The 18,772-nt window shown below is 43.8% G+C and overlaps 1 protein-coding gene across 2 annotated transcripts in view; it reads left to right on the top strand.

The window, feature by feature from the left end:
• The window catches only part of GRIP1 (glutamate receptor interacting protein 1), a 203,486-nt gene that overhangs the window by 158,576 nt on the left and 26,138 nt on the right, over positions 1–18,772 (top strand). For both annotated transcript variants that reach the window (XM_024737136.1, XM_024737137.1), the window contains 3 exons: positions 4,995–5,151; positions 5,979–6,090; positions 10,971–11,204. In XM_024737136.1, coding sequence (XP_024592904.1) covers positions 4,995–5,151; positions 5,979–6,090; positions 10,971–11,204 — 503 coding nt within the window. The remainder of the gene's footprint in view (positions 1–4,994; positions 5,152–5,978; positions 6,091–10,970; positions 11,205–18,772) is intronic.

Raw genomic sequence — 18,772 nt, forward strand, 5'->3', positions numbered from 1 at the left:
ACATGTTTTTTTTAATCCCAATCCCTTTTTTTTTTTTTTTTTTTTTTTTTTTTTTGCGGTACGCGGGCCTCTCGCTGTTGTGGCCTCGCCCGTTGCGGAGCACAGGCTCTGGACGCGCAGGCTCAGCGGCCGTGGCTCACGGGCCCAGCCGCTCCGCGGCATGTGGGATCTTCCCGGACCGGGGCACGAACCTGTGTCCCCTGCATCGGCAGGTGGACTGTCAACCACTGCGCTACCAGGGAAGCCCCAGTCCCCAACTGCCTTATCGATCTCATCTCCCGACACTTCCCCGCAGTACCTTTTACTCCTCATCCTGAGCTTCTCGCTCTTCTCTAAGCAAGCTTTGGCCTTTGGTACCTTGATAGCGCTAGGTGTTTTGATGTTAATCAGTCCCTGCCTTTATCATTTCTAAATCTGTTGGGAAATAGAAATTGGAGTCAGCAATGGATTAAAATATCAACATCTTAATTTTTTTTTTTGACAGAGTCGGGGGGTTGTCAGAAAATCTGGATTGAATGTACACCCAGAATCAGGATTGTTATTTCCCTACCCCAGCCCAGGTCTGATGTTGGGACTTAAGTAAGGGGAAAGTCAGATCTACAAAGAAAACTCTAACCCCAGCATATCAGTTGGATTTGACTTAGCTGAATAGAACTAAAAACCCTAATATTGCAGTGACTTAACTCAAAAAGGAGCAGGCATTTCAGAACTAGTATATAATTCAACAGTGTCGTCAAGGACCCATGCTCTTAAGTGTTTCTTCTCTATTATGCTTAGCACTTGCCTTCCATCCTTGGGTTTATCACATTGTCCAAGATAGTTATTGGGGCTCCAGCCATTTCATCTACATTCCGGGCAGCAGGAAAGAGAGTTATAAGGAGACTTTCCGGAAGTTTTGTTTACATGTCGTTGGCCAGAACTTTCTACATAATTAAATTAACACAACTTCAAGGGAGGCTAGGAAATATAGTCTTATCCTGAGCAATAATATGTCCACCCTCAAAATTGGTATTCTAGTAAAAAGTTGAAGATAAGAATGGATGTTATGATAGGCAATTAGTAGTCTGCCACAGTCAGCTAACTGTGCAGTCTTGGCCTCCTGCCTCCTTCAAGTTCAGTGAGCCCCAGGAGTGGGACCCAGGTTTGCTTGCCTAATGGTGCAGCAGCAGTGGGAGAGAATGGGTCTGGAGAGAGCCAAGAAGGGCCCAAGGGTACATTCCCAGTGCTCTTTTCCAGAACTGGACCATTGGGTAAATCGCTGCTCTTCCTCTGGGGAGGATTAAGTACAGATGATAAGAGGGACCAGAAAATCCCTGGCCTACTGCTCCCTCCATGAGAGTGAAGCAGGAACCCACTGACGGAACATGAGGCCAGGGAGCGGCGCTTATCACGAGTGCACCTTTCCAGCCCCTCTTGCTAGGCCTGCACTGCTTCCGCGGTACTTCCACTAGTAAATGCCAGCTTATCCTCTAAGTCCCAGCTTGTATGTTGCTTTTCCGTTGACACCTTTCATGACCTGTATTCTGACCCCCAGACAGATCTCTATTCTTTTCTCTCAGTGTGTTCAGACTGAAAGGATAACACTTCTCACATGCTATTAGAATTCTCATTTCCTATCTGTGCCTGTTTCTCCTCCTCTTTCTCCAAAACCTATACTAAACTGTGCAGTTTGGGAAGACAGGAACCTAGTTTTATTATCTTTACATTTCAGCTCCTCCAGCAGTACCTGACAAGTCTTAGAGGTGCTGGAACATCTCCTGAATTAGCAATGCTGATTTCCTACTTTCCCTGTTTTATAATAAGGAGACTGAGATCTTGACAAGTTGAGTGACTTAGTAAATAATAAAAGTAATGAACATTAAATGAGGCTTTCATTAAAACCTCATTGTGTTCCAGGCATGTTCATGAGTATTTGTGTGTATTATTCTCCTTAATTCTCATATCAACATTGTGAAGCACGTGTCATTATCCCTATTTTACATTGGAGGTGAATTGGCCAAGACCGCAGAGCAAGGAAGTGGCAAACCTGGGACTTGAACCTAGGTCTTCTCTTACTTCAGTCCCTGTGCTAGGATAGCATGGACCAGACCCAGGTCTTCTAAGTTCATGCCTAATGCAAAAATATTTGAATTGTATCCCCTTTTCGTGCCCTGCTTTGTTGTAATGCAATAATCATTTAATAATGCTTATTAAGACAAGGCATCCTTGGTATAGATAGACACGACTTTCGGCAGGGAGGGGACATTTTCCTAGTACTGATGCTTCATACCTGCTCAAGGCCATCCTTACACTCTTGCCCAAGTCACCAGGAACTACTTACAACAGTTGGAAGGAAAATCGGAAAGTTAATCTGCTCAGTTTAAAACATGTTGGAATTTCCCCTGGGAACTGAACGGTCCTCTGGGTTAATGCCTGTCAGAAAAGGATGCTCCCCCGGAGGACACAACCATTTAGCATTTGGCTTTTAGCAAGTTTAAAGCTGGGTCAGGGAAGTGAGGCGCGGGCTTCCCCTAACTCTTTTTAAGAGACTTCATGTAAATACGTGGGGGTTAGTTTATTTGGTTCAGAAGGAGAAGATGCATAGCCTGTCAGACGGAGCCAGGAGAAATGCAGTGTTGCCCAGTCACCCCCCCCCACCCCCCGTCAAGAGGAGACTCGTGTGTTCCCTTAATTCAACACTTCTGACAGAAAACTGCACATTCATCACACAAGACTTCTCCCCAAATGTCTAGCCACACTCTGCAGTTACCCAAGAAAGAAAATGAGATTTTGAACTGTAAATAGTTCCTCTGTGCCGAGGGCTTCTCATCCTTGGTTTCCTAAAACAGGAGATACGTACAGTATTTCCATCGTGCGGCTGTGTGCTTTCCCCTGCATGCCGGAGATTAAATCCTTTTGATCAGAGAACGTTACCCTTGGCCATCCTGCTCTCTCTGGGCTCTAACTGATAGTGAGGATGGCGTTATAGGACCAAACGAGTAGAGGGCAAGTGAATGGGGAAGACAGACAAAAGGTTGGCATGGAGACAGTCATCTTCTGTGGTTGAGTCATTGAATTGTATGTGAAATTGGAGCCCTAGGCCTGTTTGCTAGATTATGTGTTTTAAGCCTAGTAAGAAATGTATGTAATATTGCAACCCGGCACACACACGTAAACACACACACACACACACACACACACACGTAACGGGTCACAGCCTGAAGGAGTAGAGGAAGCCGTGTGTGGCGGTTACGGCACGAACCATAAAGTCAGACCTACCAGTCAGCCCCTGCTCTCCCAGCTGAAGGCACCTCATGAAGAATTTTGAAAAACTGAGACCCCGCAACACACTTAAAGCTGTCGTCCTAACATTTTTCTCCTCAAATTATAATACTTGCAAAAACTGTCATTTCCAGTTTGCGGTAAATATGCTTAAATATATTTTTGTCAAAATACGGAGCCACAGGTTTAGCTCAAATGTGTAGAAAATTGTCCATTATATAACCTCATCGTCAAAGCCATTCCTCACTGTCACCCATCAAGCCAATCAGACTTAATTCCCTGTCGGAAAGGAAGTCAGTCTTTGTTTTGCAGCTCAGATAAATCTCGTAATGTGCCCACCTCCTCACCCTGACAGCTGTCCTTCTGAATTCCGATTCTGAGATGCAGGGAGATAGATGGATGAGAGGGGGTAAAAGCCTTGGCTGAATCTGTGCCTGATTGAAATAAGGCTCCACTCCAAGACCTGCCCTCAGGAATGAGGCTTTCCCGAATTATCCCTTGATTTGATGCCTAGGAGTTTTTATATCCCGGGGCCAAGCTCATTCAAAGGTTTGATATGGATGAGAAGTAGGTCTTTCATTTGTAAAGGGGCAGGAAAACAATTGTGAATGGGGAAGTAAGAAGGGAGACTTGACAGATCTCAGATCCTCCCGGAACTTTCTCAGCGAGGCCGGTTTGGGGAAGACCTGACTGTGGAATTTGAGGATCTGAAAACTGATTCTCCTAAAGTTAGGACTGGAACCCCCAGGAAAGTGTGCAAGTACCCCTAGGTCCTTGAATGCAAATGATAACAGTGTCTACCTTCAAAGATAATTATGAAGAATAAATAAGGTGATACAAATAAAGCACTTGGGCTTCGCTGGTGGCGCAATGGTTGAGAGTCCGCCTGCCGATGCAGGCGACACGGGTTCGTGCCCCGGTCCGGGAAGATCGCACATGCCGCGGAGCGGCTGGGCCCGTGAGCCATGGCCGCTTAGCCTGCGCGTCCGGAGCCTGTGCTCCACAACGGGAGAGGCCACAGCAGTGAGAGGCCCGCGTACCGCAAAAATAAATAAATAAAGCACTTAATGAAGTTCTGGTTGCATAGTAAATGCCCACCTTGTGTTTGCCGTTATTGCTGGTGCTGTAGTTATTTGACCCCCCCTACTCGCTAAACAGTGTCATTTCTTGGTGGATGAAATAATCCTCGGGCTCATCCCTAACATTGGTGGGTGCCGGCCGGTTTAGCCACGGTTAGTCCACACCCCTGCAACCAGCGCCCCTTGGCCACTCCTTGGGCCGGGAATCCACATCTGGTGGCGAATGCCACTCTCAGAAGGACAGACTTCCACCTGGAAGTGGACGCAGGGTGTCTGGGCAGGAAAGTCAGGGTCCTCACCTTCTGGAGCTTGCGCTAGAAAGGGTTAGATACAGGTCTGGGCATACTCCACCACCACCGCCCCCAGGCCCCAGCAGATTTCTCACCCGGACAGAGGAGGGCAGGAGCCACAGAAAGCACAGGTCCAGCACTGTGGCTCCTCCTGCTTGGGTCTAAGGGTCTTACCTCAGGGTTGTTGTTAGACTCATTTGGGATAATAGGTGTGAATGTGTCTTTAATGTAAGACTTAAGTATTGTCTTGATGGCCTCCATGATCCCAAATTCTGTGAAAGTCAGCCCCCTTGAACAAACTAACGGAAGCTACAGAAAAAGACAAGTTACTAAAATAGAATATAATGCCTTGTTTTTGTTTCAGGCACTGGCTTTCAGGCCTCAGGCTACAACTTCAACACCTATGACTGGAGGAGTCCCAAACAGAGAGGCAGTCTGTCCCCAGTCACTAAGCCTCGAAGCCAGACTTACCCAGACGTGGGGCTGAGTAACGAAGACTGGGACCGGTCCACAGTCAGTGGGTAAGGTTTTCACCAACTGCTGCCCTGTCCCAACTGCTTCCGGGTCATTTGGGCCGGATGTGAACTTCTCTACTTCCAGTGGCACCCACTGCTAGCATTGGAAGCATTGTGTGAAGCCACTGTCGCCATCCATGCTGGCCCCATGCCCAGATTCGAAGACTTGGGCCTGCCCAGTGGGAGGCAGGGCTCCACCACACAACAGGGCAAGAGCTAAGTTGCCCTGAAAGAAAACAGCAGTAGCACATGAGGAAATTCTACTTCTGTAAACCGTGTCCTCACTCTATGACTAGTTCCCTCTCCTTTTGTTTAGAAGGTAGTTTCACATTAACTTACATTAGAAAAAAAAAATTTTTTTAACTGAGGGTTCCCTATTTTCAACTGAGAGGTCTATTTTAGTAGTTTGCTCCCTTACCAAAATATTTTAAGGAAATTCATAAAAAGCGATAGCACTTAACGGCTCTATACTGATGTTTGTAATGAGTGGGGAAAACATATTTTTCTCTCTTAGAGAAAAGTTTGATTTCCCTTTCCCGGTGGACAGAGCAGCTGACGGATATTCCCACGGGTGCCATGTTGACGCAGCCATGAAAACTCTGAAATTCAATTAGTAAGACCGTGGTCCTTCTGGTCTTTGAGACACTTTGAGTTTCCTAAAGCGTCCTTCTACTGGAGCTGGCTTGACTTGGAAGCCACAGTGGGAAGAAAGCCAGACCCAAAACGAATCTCTATTTTGTGTGTGAGATGAAGGAGAGAGAGATTCTGGAGACAAAAAAAAAAAAAAAAAAAATGTCCAGCAAGTTCTTAACCCAGACTGTTTTTCACAACAGTTTTACAGGGGCTCCGGACAGTGCAGAGGCTGAACAAGAGGAGAACTTCTGGTCCCAAGCGCTAGAGGATTTGGAAACCTGTGGACAATCAGGAATTCTCAGAGAACTCGAGGTAGCCTCGGTCCTGCTACTTTTATTGTTTCTACATTCATTGTTTTCTTGGTCCTTTTGAGTTGGCATTGATCACACCAGTTCATTTAAAAGCTTTAACCCTTTCCACAGGAGAAAGCTGACAGGCGTGTGTCTTTGAGAAACATGAATCTCTTGGTAGCTACCCTTTATGTTTATATTTTTGCTTGTGAAACTGCCTTCCCTGCCCCCTTGCCGTCTGGACAGTGATTTGATTTTATCCAATGCAGTTAAAAGTATTTCTTTCCCCATTTCCACCCCCCCGCCACCCCGCCGAGCTTACTGACCTGTGGCTTCTGCCATTTGCTCCCTGCTAACCCTGACTGTACCTGTTTGCCACTGGATCGTTTGGGGCGAGCTAAGTCTCCCAGCAGTGGCATCTCTCATTCTCTTATTTGCTTTAGAAAGGTTTCTTTGGCATGTTTTCATTTGTACCTGGTAGAGACATTAATTTGATCGTGAAGAGGAACATAAGAGGAAATTTTACTTTACTTCATTTTGCCCTTAACGTAGATGACAGTGCCTCTGGTGAAAAAAGCCAGTCTGTTTGAAAAGCAGCCAGCCAACATATTACAGACTACATTGCTGTTAATTGCAAATCCTGATTCTTTGTTAATTTAGTGTGAATTCAAGGAGTTGCAGAGAGACGGAGTATAATAGCTGAACTCCTGGGGAGTTCTTTAATCAAAGCCATAAATTTGCTGACGGTATTCACACTTTGGTCTGGGAAGTCCTGGACTGTTTCCTTTTATGTTCTTTTAAATTTTCGGAGCTGTAAAAAATAAAGTGGCAGAAGTTTCATTTTTATTTTGATGTCATATGAGGTCCCCAAGTCACCATAAGGAATGTGAATGGCCTAATGGGGTGGAACTCTTGCAATTCTAAAATGATGACTCATCTTTATATTATTTTGCTTCTCAAATGCATGTGTGGATACTCTATGTGATTCTAATGTCTGTGAATCTGCAAAGAGAATTATAAAGAAAAATACTAGTTTGAATTTGTAAACATGATTATTACCTGGCATGAATTGCAGCTTCAGAGCACAAGTTAAAGGACCTGGAGATGGATAATCCTATAAATTTTAAATACATTAAGATGTTAGCAATTGGTTCCCTTCTATGAAACTTTCAAAAAGAGTAGAGTGCTTAAGTATCAGGTGGCTTATTTAAACTTTTACCACTTCCCATATGGAGAAGGGTCAGCATTCTCGCAAACTGAGTAAAGATCTCAGTTCACAATTCTTGAACATATGCCTGCTTTTCAAAGTGTGTTCTGGCTCATACGCCTTTTTCACTTTGCATTTTGAAATACTTCTCTTTTGAAGAAGCAGCTATTCTTCTAATAGCTTCTACATTAGGTAAAATGAAGATGATGTAAAAAGTAGTACAATGAAGTTGTGTTTTCACTCAGACATTGAGTTATCCAATGGAAACAACGTACGTCAGCATAAAAGTCATCTCGCAGGGGCCAATAGGTTTTCTGTAACATCGTTTCTGGCAGGTGTGGCCCTCGAAATTATACATCCAGGAAAAAAAATGGGTTGAATTAATAAGCCAAATAGAAATTAAACTTTTCAACTAGGAAGAATGATTGACAGATCCATAAATTAGAATCTCATTTACACTTTTAGCACAAAGGGAATTCATTTATCAGTTTGGATGAACTCTGCTCCCTTGATTGCAAAAGGTACTATGCAAAAAATATTACTGGAGCTAGGTTCCTGCATAAGAAATGTATATCCAGCATTAAAAGTTAAAGCATACTATCACTGTAACAAATGTAGAAGGTTAGCTAAGATGAAAAATGATTACAATTGAAATGAAAATGAAAACGATACTAGTCATTTTCCCCATTGCTGCTAGCAATAATTTAGGTTCAGCTTTAGCGCTGAAAAATATATAGTTTTAACAAAAGAGAAAAATTCAAACTAAGACTTTGGACAAGTTACTTAATTTCCTTATCAGGTATTTCTGCTTTAAAATATGGGGATTATAATGACTAATGTTTATACGGCACTTAACATAGAACATGGCACAATAAATGTTTGATAGAAATTATTTTTGCCACTTTTTTGAGTAATGAATACTGCCTTAACTATCTTTTGCTTAGTGTAACATAGGAAGAAGGTTTAACTGAATGTCAGATAGAGAACTCTTAAATATATTCCTCCTAAGTTGTATGTATACCAGTTATCTCACTAATAATTTTGAAAAAGTATAATATAAATTATGAATGGTGCAAAATGAAAACAGGCAATACATACTCTCGAAGCAGAAACAAATCCTAGAAAACTTTAAATAATTACTTTTTATTTTAGTTTTTGTATTTGTGTTTTAATTGTAATATTCCTTCAGCAACATCACTAATTCAGTTTACATTCACTTTAAACAAAACAATCTATCCTTTGAAAACTCGACCTGAAGACCTTTTGATGGTCTGTCAGTGCTTCCATTAGAACCCTTTCTAGATCAGATTGTAACTTGTGTTGTGGCTAAGCTCATCAAAGCAGAAGTGTTGTCTCCCGGCTGTAGAGATTATTTGACTTCCAGTGTGTTTCCTGTTGGTCTAATGAAAAATGAGTATTAAAAAGAAATGTTAACCAAGCAAATAGCTAGTCTAAATAGGTAAAAACAATAGGTGGATGGTCACCACAGCAAGAAAACAATCATCAGATGCTATCAGTAACAGTAGATTAAACAAGGAAATGACATGTGTGAGTTAAATGCCATAAAATAAAAGGATGTCCCATGTTACCAACAAAGCTAGTAATAGAAAGGTTTCGATTTAAAGGGGATTTATCTGAAATAAACCATTATATGGATAATCTACACTGGATAAATGTTAAGGGTTTTTTTCATTTACTAAACAAAGTCAGTTTTATGTGTTTCAACCTCATACTTGACTGAGAACCAATACAGCCTCATAGTCAAGAATAAGAGTTTTGGAGACATTGCTAAAGTAGTAATCCCAGACTCTTGGGCAAGTTGCTTCACTTATCCAGGCATCCCCTTCCTTAAGTGAAATGAGGAGGTATAATAGTTATAATACCTTACCATATAGAGTTATTAAAAGTATTTAATGGTATGCTACATACACACACAATGTGGTACTTAGCATTTGTAAATGCTCAATGACCCATGAGGTTTTTTTTACAATTGTTTTTTAAAAACTTATCAGTAAGGGGCTTCCCTGGTGGCGCAGTGGTTGAGAGTCCGCCTGCCGATGCAGGGGACGCGGGTTCGTGCCCCGGTCCGGGAGGATCCCACATGCCGCGGAGCGGCTGGGCCCGTGAGCCATGGCCGCTGAGCCTGCGCTTCTGGAGCCTGTGCTCTGCAACAGAAGAGGCCACAACAGTGATGCCGATGCAGGGGACACGGGAAAAAAAATTATCAGTAAGATAACTGATCTAGTCAGAATATTGATAAGTTCACTTGTTTTGTTTCTTTTTCAACAGAACTGTAGATATACCTACCTGTGTGCTAATACTTGGCTGTCATTCAAAGATCTTGTTAGTGGCATATGTATAGCTGAACACCAGGTGAAGCTTGGAATTATAAATCTTAGCAAATAACAAATGAAAACTCTACTCACTTTGCAGTACTCCCTCCTGATCAGTAATTTTAGATAGTGCACTTGGCTCATTTACTACCTATGGGACCTCGTGTAGGTCAGCCTTTTTGTGCCTCAGTTTCCTCACATGTAAATTAGGAGGAATAACAGCACTTACCTCATAAAGTTGTTGTGAGGCTTAAATGCGTGAATACATTCAAAGGACTCAACAAATTACACTTCTGTTACTTTTAGCATCGGTATTAACACCACTAGATCATGTTGTAGCCAGTCACCGTGGAATTTGTCTTCTGTATCCATGATTTCATGCAGATTCACTGATGCTGGTACACCATTATATAACCACCATACGGAGGAACACAGCTGGCTACAGGCATATTTTCAGAATTTCAGCATCCTCTGACCATGAGAAATGAACATTCCCAGCATGATCTTGGTTTCCAATGCTCTTTTTGTTCCACTTCTGAGACTCAGTCATTTTTGAGATCTAATCTTAGCATTCCTTGTGTATTATGCAGGGAACATATTTGAAAGTGAACAAACTTCTCAATTCACTGGTAAAATCCAACCCAGGTCTCATCACTTTTGAGCAAAGGGTTGAATACGGTAGCGTGATAAATGATTATTCCTTAACCTCTCTGAGGATCTTACACAAAGGTCATTTCTAAGAAACACTGACCTACCCCAAATGATGTGGAGACCTAGCTGATCTACAAACTTCTCCGGCCGGCCACGTGGCCAAAGGAAAGACAATATGCCAGAGCTAGGCAGCCAGCGTTCGGTAGAAGCCCTCGCCTTTGTTATCAGTAGCCTCATTTCAGCCCATTGTTACCTCCAGGTGGGGCTAGAGGCACCATTGCAAATGGGGTCAGCCTGGTCCCCACTGAGGTGTTCTTAGTTCATTTCTGTAAGCTATACTGAAGGTTGTCTCGTGAATCCCATCTTTAGATCCCACTCAGTGGAAAGTTAATGCTTAAAATGTAGTTTGCAGTAAGCAGATGTTAGAGCTTTTCAGTTTGCCTCCAAACTGCCAGGGGTGGTATTTGATTAAATAAACTCAGTGGCTTAAGTACTTAAATTGGATTTGAGTTGTGCATTATACATGTCACTTGTGAAGCCTATTCCCAGACTTTCACGGTGCAATTAGTACGTCCATTCTCCAGCCTTTGGTTATGCCCTGAAGAGACCGTATTTTGACTGGGCAGAAGGAGAAACGTGCTTCATGTTGAGCAACGAAACGCTTTTCTTAGTCCGTGGCTTAATTGTTTCTGAAAATTGTCGATGCCACAGGCAACAATTATGTCGGGGAGCACGATGAGTTTGAATCACGAGGCCCCTACACCTCGCAGTCAGCTGGGGCGACAGGCCAGCTTCCAGGAGCGGAGCAGTTCGCGGCCACACTATAGCCAGACCACTCGGAGCAACACTCTGCCCTCGGATGTGGGCAGGAAGTCTGTCACCCTGAGAAAAATGAAGCAGGAAATGAAGGAGATCATGTCCCCAACTCCTGTGGAGCTGCACAAGGTCAGGAAGCTCTCTTTCCTTCCCTCAGGGTCACATTCTGTTCAGCGTGGCCACCCCGATGCAAGCATGATCATGACATTCTACTGTGGGCTCAGCCAAGGAGAGAAGCTAGAGCTTAAAGGCAGGTCATCAGAGACCGATTGTTCTCAAAACGTGATCTCTGAGAGGTGATCTCATAAAACGGGGAACACTGGCTTTCAAGCAGTGAATTTATCAGAAATGTATTTATGGCCAAAATCTTCTCACGGAAGTTTGAGGTTCTAGTGTCACGTGGAGGTTGAATGGGTTGGTCTGTTATTCCAACTTCATTGGAAGGGGGAAGGATTTTCTAAATGTCGTACACTCCCAGCTTCACTGAAAAGGGGTTTCAGGGGTGACGCTGGAAGGCTTAATCATCAGTTACAGACTTCTCAGTAGACGGTTATATTATTCAGGGGACATGAAGTTCTCTTGGAGATGTCATTTAGATGTCTTGGGTCAGGACAGGGTAAGCCCTGGTTATATTCCATCTCTGCTATGAGAGTTGCCTCACTTTGCTTCATGGAATAAAACCTATGATTGCAAACAGCTGAATCTGAGTTGCTGGCAGAGTTTGAACAAGGCATGTGTAGGTGACAGTGTCTGTGGAGCCCAGGCCAAGGAAAGCAGTGGGAGGGAGCTTTCTCCGGTTTTCTTTTGTAGAACTCTAATGCTTTTTGTTGTTTTGTTGCTAATACATAAGGATGTATAATTGGTAACAATCTCACCCTACTTTTCTTGAGAGCCAAGACCCTCTCTGTAGTTAATAATCTGTTAACTAGAGATAAGTTATCGGTCTTACCCAGAAGAGCATATAAATGTCAGGTTGAGAGGAGGTAAAGGCCAACTACTCCCTTTTTCCTTTAACGACTTCAGTCTCCCTAACTATTAAAAGTAGCCGTTTTGCAGCTGACAACGGATATAGTGAAAGAAAGGATTGTATAGGAAGTTGGGTTCTGAATTCTGTGTTCCAATCCTGGGTTCATTCTTTCATCACTCCTTCATTCGTTCATTCATTCAATGCATAGACTGTGCATTCATTTACTTAAAGAATGTATTATAAATCCCCAGGGAGCACATGGTCTAATGGGGAGACAGTCCAGGAAACAGTAGGAAGATGGTGGGATAAGTACAATAGACGCTAGACTAGGCTGCCCTGAGGGACGGCACAAGTTAGGGGGCTGGCGGGCAGGGTTGGGGAGGAACCTGAACCCACTACAGAGGAAGATAAAGCCTTCCTAGATGCAGGTGTTGACTCCGCAGGAAGGTGGAGGGTGGGAAGGCATTCCAAAGCACAGAAAGAAACATGTACAAGGGCTTCCCTGGTGGCGCAGTGGTTGAGAGTCCACCTGCCGATGCAGGGGACACGGGTTCGTGACCCGGTCCGGGAAGATCCCACATGCCGCGGAGCGTCTGGGCCCGTGAGCCACGGCCGCTGAGCCTGCGCGTCCGGAGCCTGTGCTCCACAATGGGAGAGGCCACAACAGTGAGAGGCCCGCGTACCGAAAAAAAAAAAAAAAAACACATGTACAAAAGGATGTCACAGATAGCAGTATACTGAGGGAGTGCAGATCTGCCAACGAGAGCCTTGTGCATTAAGAGGCATTACAGACTTTACAGAAAAGCAAAGAAGTTTCTGACACTTTAGGGTGGGGACCCAGCTCTAGCCCCATATCACAAGTTAGTTGGTTTATCCAGTTACCGTGAATTGCTGTCTGTCTGGTAAACACCAGCCTTCACCACCTGTCACATATCCTGATCTGCTAATTGACGGACACCATTAGGAGGCTGTAAGGACTCCACTGGTGATTGAGTTGCAGCAGCTGCATAGTCACTGCTAATTCTGCTGGCCCTTCCTGATTCCCTCGGTTATGTAGGAACCCTGCCTTCCCCTCTTCTCTGAAAGTCTACTGCCCGGGCAGAGGGGAGCATGCTGGGTAACCCACCTTCCTTCAGCACCGAAGGAAAAGGATACCAGTGAGTGCCTACTGTGTGCTATATTCTTTCTATTTTTAGCCTCCCACAGCAGTGTTTCTTAGCAGATATTTATTACCTCCAGCTGCAGGATAGGGAAATAGCAAGTATAAAATAGAGCCATTTTTCCTTCTGGAGTGACGCAGTCTCCTCAAAGGGACATTCCTGATAGCCCAGCAATACAAAAGGCTTGTCTCGCCATCCCTCCTGTACTGAAAGCAGTTAGCAAAGATAACGACAGTCAGTTGGCTGTGCAAGTTGTTAGAGCTGAGGTTTTAAAAAATGTGCTGAAAATAGATCTTGTTTTTTTTTTTTAAAGAAAAAAAGGCGTCATGCATTTAACAGCACAATGAGTGGCAGAGGATGGACTGGTTGGAACACTTGTGTCGGGGGGTGTGAATTGAGAGGCCACAGATCACAGACTCCGCTGGACCCACTTGACCTAACAAATGGGTTACTTCTTTCTTCCTCCACTTCAGTCATTTCCCCTCAATGGTAGCAGTAAGTGCATTTCCCATGTGGCTTCACTCTTCTTCCAGATTGATACCAAACAAAATAAGATGCTCAGAGGTAGGTGGTGTCCTGGGCATTGTAAGACACCCAAAATGATCTTGTTAAGTGAAAATGTAGCGGAGGAGCCTGCCGCCTGACAACATGGAATTCTGGGAGTGGTTTATGCTCACATCTCGGGTATCTTTTCTTTTTTAAGTGAATTCAATTACCCTGATAGGCCGTCCACATGTTTGTTGTTAAACACATTCTCCAATTTTGAAATGCTTGAGAGGAGAAATAGTCATTAGAAGAGTCACTTTACTCAGAGCAGAGACTGGTAATTGCGCTTGTGTCTTGATTATGGGCATCCCTTGAACACTGGAGGGTTACCTGACACCATGAAAAGGCACAGTGCCTTGTTGATGCAATTGAGCTATCTTCCCCTCCAGGTGCTATTAGCCTGTACTAAACCTTCACAGAAGTGAGGAGAAGGTACTCTTTTGTGTGTGGGGGGGGGGCTGGTGTGGAGAGGGGACCAGGGAAATAGAAAAACATCACTTCCTCAAGTTAAAAATAAGTTTTTAACTGCACAGCTTGGCAAGTGGAATGAAGGCTGGTTTTCAGTTCCCTGAGCCCCTTGGGTGGACTTTTCTACATAGACCTAGTGGAGGAATTCCCAAGGGGCTGCAAAGACCAGAGTGGAAAGGCTGGGTAGGGTTAATAATTAGCACACCATTCTGAACACACTTGGTGTTATTTAGTTGCCGTCTTTCTCGTGGCTGTGTGCCACTTGGTGAAAGCTTGGCCATGAGGACAAGTTGTGGATCTGTCCGTATCCAAGCCAGTACCTACAAACTCTTACTAGCACTAGAAGCTGCCTCAAGAGGATAGGAATGAATGGGCCGGTATCCACCCCCTTCCTGGGGAACACAAACAAAAAGCAAAAACCACTCCATCTCCTGATACAGAAAGAAGAGAGCCTTAATCTTCCAGTTTCTTGAGTTGGAACTTCCTCTCCATTATCTGCCCCTCCTTTTGCACCCAGTCCTCCTCACCAATACCTTTTCTTCCTTCAGACCTTCTGAAAATGCAGAGCTCAGGTGAGAGGCTACGTGGTTTTTGTTTATTTCACACTATCTGTTGCGTCTGAGGCTCTGCCGTGTCCCGGCAGGTCTTCCGTCAGGTCGACCCTATGCATTCCTGAACCTGAAAAGCTAGTTACCCTTCCTGACGCTTGAGAACAAAGCACCACAGCCTCACTTCCCTTTTGGGCCTTTGTGGTTGGAGGAGGAAGTTGGCGCTGGAGTGATGGTTCGGTACTTAGATGGGGGCACGGCAGGTAGACAGTGAGGGAGTCACAGGGAAGTGATACTCGTGTCTCCAGAGGCCATTGCCTCTCAAACTTTCTTGGCTAAGACACAGTCCAAAATACATTTTGCCTCACAATTCAGGACACACATACACCCACGTTCACATATGTAAATGAATCCAAAAATTGACTGCATGCTGTATGCTAACATTTTCTGTTTTGTTTGTTTTCTTTTATTTATTTATTTGTTTATTTTAACATCTTTGTTTGTTTTCAAATGCTGTCACATTAAGCTGATTTCAAGACTTATTAATGGGTCTCTACCGAAAGTTTGGACACCATAGCCTTAGAGAATAGTTTGGCATACGGACCTCTGATGATCTCTACCATCATCACATGACTGCTTGTTACAACGCGGGTTCCTAAGCCCAACCTAGACTTACCTGGTCAGCACTTTCTGGGAGTGGGGGCCAAGAATCTACATTTTAACAACCCCTTAATGGATCCTTTTGCTCCCTAAGGATTGAGAATCACTCCCTTAGGTTTTGCTAACAGGAGGTGATTATTTTGTGTCAGTGAAATCAGAGTCACTGACACATAGTGGCTGAGTAAAGGGGAAATGAGGTTGCATCTTTGGCCCTGGAGCTTCTGAAGTTTTATCTTTAAAATGAATTCTGGTTTGTACTATAGCTTATCACAGATTTTTTTTTTCTCTTTGCAGTTAAGGAGCCTGTGATCTTAGCTACAGTTCATTGATAACCCCTCTTTTCCTTCTGAAGCTTAAATATTCTTTGGTGTCCCCTTAATCTATTTCTGAGATGAATTCTAGCCTCACTTCTCTTTGCATACTTTAAGGCAAAAAACTTTTTTTTTAGTAGAGTAGAAAATTCTTCATATTCAGAGCATTTGGACTTCTTAGAAAATCATTTCCTTTTGATGTTTTATTTTTGGCTGCACTGTGTGGCATGCAGGATCTTAGTTCCCCGACCAGGGATCGAATCTGCGGCCCCTGTAGGGGAAGCATGTAGTCTTAACCACTGAACTGCCAGGGAAGTCCGTGTCATTTGTGTTTTTCAATAAAATTATATTCCTTAATTGTATGCAGCTGTTTTTATTTATTTTTTTTACAGAAAGGTTTTTTAAAATTATTTTCCAGAATCATCTCTTATTTATGGCTGCTGATGGCATGACCCGTGAACATTTGAGTCTCGTGTTTCTTGTAGCTGCTTTTGCTACCATCAGCTTTTCTCTCAGCCAAGTTCACTTTGCAATTTCAATATATTTGAGTGTTTTGAGAGTGGATCTTTGTTCTTGATATGATAAAGTTGTTTCACTTCTTGGAAGGAGTGTCATTTTTGGTGTTTAAAGCCCACTTCTTTTGCAATACTCTCCCCAGTTCAGGAACAGGCTCGGCCTTAAGAGGAAATATGAAATGGAAACACATATCTTATTCCGGCACAGGCATCTTTCTTCACCAAATACTTGCAGTTGGTACTCAAGATCCAGTGAATTGTTAGGCAGACAGAGGTTTGGTCACAATCTGACAGTCATTGGCTATGTCACTTCTCTGAACTTCAGTTTACTCACTTAGCAGAAAAGAGGAGGGATCACCTGTTATCAGGAGAGGAGACTTCACAAATAGCATTTCCCAGGTGAAGTCACCATTCAGTCTTACCTCAGCCCTACAGTGTCAGAAACCCAGAAAATGAGATCTCCTCAGGATCCCAGCCTTAAACACGATTCAGGCAGCTGCCTTAGAGCCTCCAGAGAGGGAGGTGTACACCATAATGAGAATCTCTTTACAGAGAGAAATGGACGTGTGTCTAGTTACTAGTCACTACATCAGTCTGACGAGCATATTCTCTCCTTGTAAAACCAGGGGCAGCTGCCAATCAGTGTGGAATTATAGGACAAGGGTTGGAGTTTAGGTTGTATGTTTTATATGCGTAATGACATCCAGCCCCGACAGTCCTCAAAATAGATTGTTTCAATCAGCTTCCCTTGTCTGTGATTCTGTTAAGACTTACTTTTCAAAAATGTAAAAAACAAAATTCTTAAACAAATGATTGGCTCGTGCAAAAAAAAAAGTGTTTTTTAACTCATTAATGAGGAATGACAGCAGGATGAAAAAGCTTGTTCAAAGGGAAGATAAAGAAACTATACCATATATATATATATATAATCAGTCCATGGAGGAAAAAAAAAAGAATGCCAAATAAGATTTCCTAGTTAAAATGAAAGCTGCTCAATGACTTACAGGGAAATAAAAGCAAGGCCTTTGAACTTATCTTTTCTGAGGGACAGAACTCAATTTGCATCGTATCTCTTCTCTGTAAGTTGCCATCCACTTTTACAGAGTCTGAGCCCTGAGCCATAGAAATGCTAAGTCAAACAGAGTGCAGTCCCCTAGACTCAGATGACCCTTAGGCGGGCTTGTTAGGCAGTGGTCTAGTGTGCCTGATATCTCAGTTTTTGATCTCTCACTTCTGTCCAGAAATGTTAATAGCTTCCCTTAAGTCTAGCCCTGGCCTAGGGATCATTCATCTTTTTCTGATGTTTTTGCTTGTCTCTGTTGTGATCAAATGTGTTTATTAATAGGTCATAAAATATTGTTACCTACGGCATATTCACTTTACAAACGAGGTGGCTCCCTGAGGGTCACTCTGTTTCCCTAATGTCCAGGTCCTTGGAGAGTAGCCTGTTTGACCTCTTCCTCCACCATCGTTCTGCTCTATTGTGTGTCTGTTGCGTGTCTGGCCGGGCTGTGGTGAGGATGACATTGATAACAGTCTAGCCCAGGGCTGCCCTCTTTCTTCCCCTTAGATGGAGCACAGAGCTCTTTCTTGTTTGAGGATCTTTGTAGTGTCAAACCACAGCATTACCTGGAATGAGGAAATAAAATCAACTTTCTTAGTCCTCAGTGCAGTGGGAGTTTGGTCTGCTGTAATTTGTCATACTTCCCGAATGACAAGTTCCTGCCCCCAAATTCCCAGAAGCCCAGAGGATGGGTGAAGGGGATGCCTCTCACCCAGAGGTGCAGGTGGCCCCTGAATCAAGGAGGCCACCTGTGATACTGTGGTTTATAATAAGTATACATTTGATCTGGTCCCAGTTGCTGGCACAGAGCTCCTAAAACCCTTGGAATTTCTTAAATGTTGAGAGTGAGACAGGTATCTTTTGTTATGTTAATGAGGCGCCAGGTGGAGCCAATCCTATGATTAGAGGGTTGGAACTTTCAGTCCCACCCCCAACCTCCAGGGAGGGGAGGGGATTTGCAGGTGAAATCAATCACTAAAGGCCAATGACTTAGTGCTCCTGTAATGAAGCCTCTATAAAAACCCGAAAGGATGGGTCTCCAGGAGCTTTCAGGTTGGAGGGGATGCGGGGAGAGTGGTGCGCTCAGAGGGCACGGAGGCTCTGCGCCCTTCCCGAATACTTTGCCCCAGAGCAACGCTTCTAGCTGGCTGTTCCTGAGTTGTACCATTTTATGATAAACCGGTGATATGGTAAGTTCTGTGAGCTGCTTTGGCAAATTAGTCAAACCCAAGGAGAGGGCTGCTGGAACCTCTGAGACATAGCCGGTTGGTCAGAGGCACGGGTGACAACCCGTGTCTGAAGATGATTGTCTAAAATGCTGGGGTGGAGGTGAGGTGACATTGTAAGACTGAGCCCTTAACCTGTGGAGTCTGACGTTATCACCAGGGAGATAATGTCAGAATTGACTTGAATTGTAAGACATTCAGCTGCTGTTGCAGGACTGCTTGGTGGTGTAGGG

The sequence above is a fragment of the Neophocaena asiaeorientalis genome, unplaced genomic scaffold (genome assembly GCF_003031525.2).
Source record: "Neophocaena asiaeorientalis asiaeorientalis breed wild unplaced genomic scaffold, Neophocaena_asiaeorientalis_V1.1 scaffold134, whole genome shotgun sequence".
Taxonomy (NCBI): Eukaryota; Metazoa; Chordata; class Mammalia; order Artiodactyla; family Phocoenidae; genus Neophocaena; species Neophocaena asiaeorientalis.